General features: G+C 33.4%; 1 protein-coding gene across 1 annotated transcript; it reads right to left on the reverse strand.

Annotated features, from left to right (window-relative positions):
• Nucleotides 1-6,350: 6,350 nt before the first annotated feature.
• LOC9326886 lies at nucleotides 6,351-7,091 on the reverse strand. Its single transcript, XM_002893526.2, has one exon. The coding sequence runs from the start codon at nucleotides 6,988-6,990 to the stop codon at nucleotides 6,571-6,573; it is 420 nt and encodes a 139-aa protein (XP_002893572.1). The 5' UTR covers nucleotides 6,991-7,091; the 3' UTR covers nucleotides 6,351-6,570.
• Between the last annotated feature and the right edge of the window lie 2,324 nt (nucleotides 7,092-9,415).

Below are 9,415 nucleotides of genomic sequence, written 5' to 3' on the forward strand. Positions count from 1 at the left end.
TCCAAATAATAGAATAAAAATCCTTTTCTTTTTATGCTATATTATAAACTTGTTTTTGACATATGAGAGTCATGAATCGCCATTGTTAATCACGCTATAATTGCATAAAACTTTCTTGGTCTTTTCCTTTTCAATAAATGACTAACCAGAAGAATTTTATGCAATTATAATTTGACTTAGTTTCCTTGTCGGTTTTATACTTTTTTTTTTAAAAAACGCATGATTATAAGAAGCTGCCTATTCTAAGACTGGGCATGTTAGATTTGAATTTTACACAATCCTTGTTAAAGTATAAAATATTACTATAATATCGCTATACGAATGTGAAAAACAAGCTTATAAAGTTATAATATTTTAATGTATCTTACATAATTTAGTCGTAACAAAGTTAATGGATAAGAACTTGGCTAGATGCATGTGCCGTCGGCTTATAATCATGTCATAATGTGTCAAAGTGTATCTACGAGATGCTAAAATTCCAAAGTGATGGCTAGTAAGAAATTAATTGTACAAAAAACTTTTATTATTATTATTTCATGATAAGACCTTAATTAGTTATTAATCTCCATATGCCTATTATATTTTATCAAGATAAGGTTTGAATAATTGGTTTCCATTTAATTTTATGCTTGATTAAGAACAGAAGAATATGTGTGGAAATAATCTAGGTATTGAGTATACTGGTTATCTCGGGTTTAAGTTAACCAGATTTCGGTTTAATATCTTTAGTAATCATATGTATATAAGCGCAACTATGATTACATTTCTGATTAAGTTTTGTAACAATACTTTTGATGAGATTAATAAAGTTTGTTTCTTCTGTTATGATAAACCTCTCTCTCCGATCTTGAACCTCCGATCATCGGAGTTTAATATGGTATCAGAGCATAATATTCTGATCTTCCGCTTTCTTTGTGTTCGTCGGAGATGAGTTTCTTCTTGCAAAGCTTCAATTTCTTCTGTTAATCATTCTCGCACTTTGCGATTTCTTCTTTTGTGTTCGCCGGAATCAATTTTTCCGTTCTGCTTTTCATTTTCTTTTGATTGACCTCTGGTGTTAACGAATCTTGTTTTCTTTCACAATTTCGTAACATCTTTCTTTGTAATTTCTCCGTTTTCACACTGAAAATGGGATCTTATGTACCTCCATCTACGATTCCGGGAACTCGTCCTTCGTCTAATCTTGGTGAACAACCATCGCGTTATGATCAGTATGAGAATCCGTATTATCTTCATAATAACGATCATGCTGGACTTATTCTTGTTTCAGATCGTCTTACGAATGCTTCAGATTTTCATTCTTGGCGTCGCTCGATTCTGATGGCTTTGAATGTCAGAAATAAATTGGGATTCATCAACGGTACGATTCTTAAACCACCTGAAGATCATAGAGATTTTGGTGCTTGGTCTAGGTGTAATGATATAGTTTCTACTTGGTTGATGAATGCTGTTGATAAAAAGATTGGTCAAAGCTTACTCTTCATAGCAACTGCACAAGGAATTTGGAACAATCTGTTATCTAGATTTAAGCAGGATGATGCTCCAAGGATATTTGATATAGAACAGAAGCTTAGTAAGATTGAGCAGGGTTCAATGGATGTATCTACATATTATACAGCTTTGCTAACCTTGTGGGAAGAACACAAGAATTATGTAGAATTACCTGTTTGCACATGTGGTCGCTGTGAGTGTGATGCAGCTGCTAAATGGGAAAGATTGCAACAGAAGAGTAGGGTTACAAAGTTTCTTATGGGTTTGAATGAGTCTTTTGATCAAACTAGGCGTCACATCTTGATGCTTAAGCCTATCCCAACTATAGAAGAAGCTTTTAACATGGTGACTCAGGATGAAAGACAGAGAATTGTTAAACCTACTACTCGGGTTGATAATGTGGCTTTTCAGAGTGTTGCTCCCATGATGTCTGAAGCTGAAAATGCTTATGTTGCAGCTTATACAGCTAGACCACCTCCAAAACCAATATGTACTCATTGTGGGAAAATGAGACATACAATACAAAAATGCTTCAAGATACTTGGGTATCCACCAAGGTATAAGGTGCCTGCTTCTGCTTATGGTTATAGGGGAAATCCTCAATTATAGCCACGGGTTCCTATGATGCCATTTCAACCTAGGATGCAAATGCAGTCACAGCCTCAGATGCAAATGATGCCATATGCTAACTCTATGCAAAAGGCGAATGCAGTGGCTCATGTATACACTGAAACTGGAACATATCCTTCTGATGGTTTTGTTCCTATGCAAATGAATACTCCTTATGGATCTTTGGTTCCTCAGTATATGCCACATGTTACTCATGGTGGAAGCAATATCAACTTACAAGATTTTACTCCACAACAGATTGAACAAATGGTTTCACAATTTCAGGCTCAAGTTCAAATTCAAGAGCCTGTAGCTTCTTCTGGTGACTCTAATCCTACTGCTACGATTTCTGAACATGGCTTAATGGCACACACTTCTACTTCTGGTACTGAAATTCCTTTTCCTTCTACTAGTCTTAAATATGAGAATAATAATCTCACATTCCAAAATCATATTCTTTCTTCTTTACAAAAATTTCTACCTTATGATGCTTGGAATATAGATAGTGGAGCTTCTAGTCATGTATGTTCTGATCTAGCAATGTTTAGAGAATTAAAGCCTGTATCTGGTGTTACTGTTACATTACCAAATGGTACTAGAGTTTCTATTACTCATACTGGCACTGTTCATATTTCTCATACATTGATTTTGCATAATGTTTTACATGTTCCTGATTTTAAATTCAACTTGATAAGTGTGAGTTCATTGGTTAAACATTTGTCTTGTTCTGCTCATTTTTATGATTCTTGCTGTTTCATTCAGGAACTTTCTCAGAGCTTGATGATTGGGAGGGGTAGACTCTATCATAATTTATACATTCTGGAAACAGAGAAATCATCCCTCTCTACATTAAAACCTGCAGTGTGTTCTTTCTCTGGTTCTGTGCATGCTGATGGACATCTTTGGCACCAACATTTAGGGCATCCTTCATCTACTGTTTTACAAAAACTTGTTAGTTTCATTCCATCTTTAAAATCTTTTCAATCTGATGTTTCATCTTGTTCTATCTGTCCTTTAGCTAAACAGAGAAGATTAGCATATGTGTCTCATAATAATCTAGCTTTAAATCCTTTTGATCTTGTTCATTTAGACATTTGGGGTCCTTTTAGTGTTGAATCTGTAGAAGGCTTTAGATATTTTCTCACTTTGGTTGATGATTGTACTAGAACAACTTGGATCTATATGTTGCGTAATAAAAAGGATGTTTCTACTGTTTTCCCTACTTTTATACAGCTTATTTTAACACAGTTTAATGCAAAAATCAAGGCTATAAGATCAGATAATGCACCAGAACTGGCATTTACAGATTTAATAAAAGAAAAAGGCATGATACATTACTTTTCTTGTGCTTATACTCCTCAACAGAACTCTGTTGTTGACAGAACTTCAGAACTTTTATCCAAAGCTGTTGATATGTTTCCAAATACTATTTTACCATTACCTTTTCCTTTACATTTTGTTGAAACAATGCCTTTAACTGATGGAGAATCTCTGGTTCATTCTACTGCTCCTGCATCTGCATCTGCATCAAATTCATCTGCATCTACATTACCACCTAGTACCATCATTCCTACTAATAACACAGAGAACACTGATACAGGCCTTAATACTGTTCCTTTTGCTAGGTCTAAACGTATTACTAAAGCTCCTAGCTATCTTTCTGAGTATCATTGTTCTTTTGTGCCATTTTGTTCTACCTTACCACCTACTTCTTCCAAACAATCATCTTCTTTATCATTACCATCATCTATATCAGTACTACCTACACAATCTTCTTCTCCAGATATTCCTATTATATCACTACCATCACCTAAAAAGACTACACCATATCCTATATCATCGGTTATCTCTTATGATCGATATACTCCTCTTTTCCAGTCTTATATTTGTGCTTATAGTGTGGAAACAGAACCAAAGAATTTCACACAAGCCATGAAATCGGAGAAGTGGACTAAAGCTGCAAATTAAGAGCTCCATGCTCTTGAGCTTAACAAGACCTGGAATATTGAAACCTTACCTCCGGGTAAGAATGTTGTAGGTTGTAAATGGGTGTTTACGATCAAGTACAACCCTGATGGTACTGTAGAAAGGTACAAGGCGAGATTAGTAGCTCAAGGATTTACACAACAAGAAGGCATTGATTATTTGGATACATTCTCTCCAGTTGCAAAGCTTGCTAGTGTGAAATTGATGCTTGCTCTTGCTTCTGCTAAAGGATGGATCTTAACACAAATGGATGTATCAAATACTTTTCTTCATGGAGAATTAGATGAAGAAATCTTCATGAGTCTTCCTCAGGGCTACACTCCACCTCCGAATACAAGTTTGCCTCCTAATCCGGTTTGTCGACTTCTTAAATCTCTTTATGGTTTAAAACAGGCTTCCCGTCAGTGGTATAAGAGATTTTCCTCTGTGTTATTGGGAGCAAACTTCATTCAATCACCTGCTGACAATACTTTGTTTGTCAAGGTTGATTCTGGCTCTTTTATTGCGGTGCTTGTGTATGTTGATGATATAATGATTGCCAATAATGATGAGATTGCAGTAGAACAGTTGAAAGACTTATTGAGGTCAGAGTTCAAGATTAAAGACCTTGGTCCTGCTAGATTCTTTCTAGGATTGGAAATTTCAAGATCATCAAAGGGAATCTCTGTTTGTCAGAGAAAATATGCTCAGAATTTGCTAGAGGATGCATGTTTACTTGGATGCAAACCAAGTTCTATTCCTATGGATCCAAACTTACATCTGGTCAAAGACATGGGTACACCTCTGCCTAATCCTACATCATATAGAGAACTTATTGGTAGATTGCTATATCTAACCATCACAAGACCGGATATCACTTTTGCGGTGCACCAATTGAGTCAGTTTATTTCAGCGCCATCAGACATTCATCTTCAAGCAGCACATAAAGTCTTAAGGTACATTAAATCCAATCCTGGACAAGGTTTAATGTACTCTGCTGATACAGAATTATGCTTAAATGCTTTTTCTGATGCTGATTGGGCTGCATGTAAAGACACAAGAAGATCAGTTTCAGGATTCTGTGTTTATCTTGGTATATCTCTGGTTTCTTGGAAATCAAAGAAGCAGGCAGTGGCTAGTCGGAGTAGTACAGAGTCTGAATATCGCAGTATGGCTCAGGCTACATGTGAACTTATTTGGTTGCAACAACTTCTCAAAGATCTTCATGTTACAATGACTTGTCCAGCTAAGTTGTTTTGTGACAATAAGTCCGCATTGCACATCTCTTTGAACCCGGTGTTTCATGAACGTACGAAACACATTGAGATTGATTGTCACACGGTTAGAGATCAAATTAAAGCAGGAAAACTCAAGGCTTTGCATGTTCCAACAGGTAATCAACATCCTGACATTCTTACCAAGCCTCTGCATCCGGGTCCTTTCCACAGTTTACTTCAACAAATGTCTTTGTCAAGCCTATATCATACAAACCAGACACTTTGATGATATAGACTTGAGGGGGGTGTATTGAGTATACTGGTTATCTCGGGTTTAAGTTAACCAGATTTCGGTTTAATATCTTTAGTAATTATATGTATATAAGCGCAACTATGATTACATTTCTGATTAAGCTTTGTAACAATACTTTTGATGAGATTAATAAAGTTTGTTTCTTCTGTTATGATAAACCTCTCTCTCCGATCTTGAACCTCCGATCATCGGAGTTTAATACTAGAAGTATTTATCAAGTTGTTTTTGTTCGACTATCAAGTTTTTATTTTACTATTGGGTTTGCTTATTAAACTATATAGAAGAACTAGTCTGATATAACTAGGTAGACCCTTGGGTAATTTAATATCTTCAAAACGAGATAAATTTACTTGACCATTTCGTTTTATATCGGTTAAACTAGAGTTCAAATCCATTCACCATTTTCAATTATAGTTTTAGACGTCAAGAACACTTAGAATTTCATAAATTCTAAAAATGAGGCTGGTATTTGGTCTAGAATCTTCAAAATTCATAAAAAAAACTTATGTCTAATTCGAGTCAAATAAAATAAAGCATTTTTTCGCGTTGATGTCACCGGCCAGAAATGTCTATTTCTTGCTTTCTCTCATGATCAATTACAACAGAACAGCTGTTTCTGTTCGTCTTTTGTCCTCATCTTCTTCATTAGAGAAAAAATAATAGAGATCTTCATAATACATTCATAAAACTCATTTTCTTAGAACAAATTTAATCAATTTCGTCAGCGCAAAAGAAGTGTTGATGAAGAAAAATTAGATCAAAAGTAAAACTTGATATTATTTTCTTCTTTTTTCTATTACAATTAAGAGAATCAAAATCAAGAATAAACAAGGAAATAAATGTTCTTTTTTTTTTTGACATTTTCCTTTGACATTCAATTAAAAATCAAACTAAAAAACAATTACGAGAACCGCTGATTACTTCTTCCACTAAAAACAAACAAAAAAATTAATAAAAGTCCGGTCCAATCCAAATTCAAGCTTCCAAAAAACCGGTTAACCTGAGAACCGAATTACGAACCCGGCTCAGATCTCGTCCTTTAAGAGTTCTTCCGTTACCTGTACAAACGGAAAACGCCATTTGACCTCCTTCAATCCTCCGTCCAACTATCAAATGCGGCGGAATCATTCTCCTTCCTCCGTCGTCATCGGAATACTCCTCCTCCGTTGAATACCTCCGCATCGGTATATTCACCGGAAGCGAACTCGAAAACGCCGTCCCCGCTGTAGGCAACGACGTCGTTTTAGTCCGTTTCGATGACTTGTTCCTCAATCTCTCAGAGTTTTCCCGGAAACCCACCGGACGATTCTCTTTCTCGTTCCCGTCTTCCCGCCGGCGAACTGGATAGTAACTATCAGAGAAAATAATCTCAGATTCATCGAATTCCTCCAACATTTTCAAGAAATCAGATGTTTTTAAGATTAAAAAAAAAAGGGATTTTGGTAAAGTTAGGGTTTATGAAGAATTAGAATTGGATTAGAGAACAGTAAGAAGAAGAAGAGATATGTGAAGGGTTTATATAGAATCGAGGAAACGTAGAGAGTACTCAAGTTTTTAGTATTTTTTTTGTGTGGTTATGTGATGATGTCATCATAATGGCGTTGAGTGCGGACCCCGCTTTTCTTTCTAATTGTATGTATGATTTTATATAGAAATTTATTAATTTTTATACTTTCCTTTTTTTCAATGCCTTTTATAAGAAATTTGTTTTGTCTTATCCTATATCTGTATAATATAAGATCGATGACTCTCGTTGGATACTTGGATTGAATTCTTTTTTTTTGCCTAACTATTACATTGGACAAATCTTATCCATGTAATGCTGATTTGAGTCTTTCATTGGTTTTAATTTTAAGATTAAACTATAGGAAGTTTGAAATATTTTGGTAAATATAAAATTTTCATTTTCGAAAAAAGTAAATTTTCACTTTAGAAGGTATATTCCCAAAAGTTCAAGTCAAAGTGATACATTTATTTATATTTTCAATTTTTATATTAAATTACTAGATAAATCATTTTCGTCAAGATTTTTTTATCGATTGAATCAAGATTGATTCAATTTCAAACGACTTAGTCGGTTCGAATATACAAAAAAAATAGTTATATATAAGTATCATATACACTTATACAGTATTAATCAATTATAAATATAAGAAAAAAGAAAGGTATATACATATAGGAAAAAAAGAAAAACAAATTAGGGATATAGATAGAAAAGTATTGTTAATATAGATGGAAAGTTGGAATGATACTTTTGAAGTGTTTAACTGGAAAAGAAAGCTATGTGTCTGCGCGTACTGACAATTCAGTCTCCGTTTCTTGTGGCCCACATATCGTTTCGCATTATTTCATTTTTTTTTAAACAAACACATTATTGCATTCATTATTTCAATTTAGTAGTAATATTTTTGGGTAATATTATTAACTAGCCAAATTTGACACATAAATTAAGAAACTAGCAGAGAGAAAAAATTCTGTCGGAAAACAGCATAGACCCACCTTGTCCCACCTTGTCTGAAGAGGTGAATTAACAAAACCATCCTCCGTTTGTTTTGAGATCTATAGTAGGCGACATTGTTTCGTGATATTTTTCAAAATAGCACGTAAGATCTAAATTTCACATGTTATATTTACCTAAAATACATGCTATTTAAAAAAAGGTAGTGAATTTTTAAGAAAAAACATTGTTACGTAGTGTTTTTTTTTTTAAAATCATTGTTACGAAAAAATTAAACTTGAATAGAATCTTTTTATAAAGAAATAACATGTGATCTTAATAAAAACCGTGAATTACTAGAAAATAAGAATCGTTTTTTAAAGAAATTACATGTGATCATAATAAAAAAAAACGTGTATTACTACAAAATAACATGATAGCGAAAGATATTAAACTGAATAGAGTGTTTTTCAAAGAAATAACATGTGATCTTAATAAAAACCGTGAATTACTAGAAAATAAGAATTTTTTTTAAAGAAAATCACATGTGATCATAATAAAAAACGTATAATACTATAAAATAACATGATAGAGAAAGATATTAAACTGAATAGAGTGTTTTTTCAAAAAAATATCATGTGCTCTTTATAAATAACGTGTAATACCGGAAAATAATATGATAAAAAGGGATATATTATTCTATCACATGTAATTCGAGAAAAAAAACATGTTATAAAGGGCATGTGTGTAATTACACGTGCTTTCCGACATCCAACAGACAAAGTACAGTAGCTCATGGCTATTTTCTTAATTCTTTTTAATCCATGGCTAGTTACTATAAATTCTCTAATATTTTACCCATCAGAAAATAATATCAAATTCATAGCGTGAATTCTTTGAACTGTTTTGGGCCAGTGGTCCAGCTTTCTTGAATCAATAAACGAAACGACAAAGCTTTCTCATTATCTTTAGGAAAAAAGATGGCTGGCTACACGAAGTATCCGCAAAGACATGGCCACACATGCAAAGTTTAATAATGGATCCTAAACTATATGAACTATATGTATCGCATGCCCACATATACGAACTATATGTAGTCATGTCGCCAACATCACGAACATTTTTTTCCGGTACACTTTTCGCCGGAATCCGGCATTGACCAGTTTGACCGGCGTTGACCAACATAAATATTAAAAAAAAAAAATTTAGTTTTTTAATATTTAGAAAATTATGTTATTGAATCATTTATAATATTGTATAATTAAAAAATATATACAATATTCAATATAAAAATATTTTGTATATATATATTCAATGCATTGATTTTTATAATAAGTTAGCTTCATAATTTCAAAACTAAACTAAAATAAACAAAAACCAATT

Source organism: Arabidopsis lyrata, assembly GCF_000004255.2.
Source record: "Arabidopsis lyrata subsp. lyrata unplaced genomic scaffold ARALYscaffold_1, whole genome shotgun sequence".
In the NCBI taxonomy this organism is placed as follows: domain Eukaryota; kingdom Viridiplantae; phylum Streptophyta; class Magnoliopsida; order Brassicales; family Brassicaceae; genus Arabidopsis; species Arabidopsis lyrata.

Bases quoted from the DNA above. Each gene is read 5' to 3' on its own strand.
- LOC9326886 (XM_002893526.2), bottom strand. From the start codon at position 6,990: ATGTTGGAGGAATTCGATGAATCTGAGATTATTTTCTCTGATAGTTAC.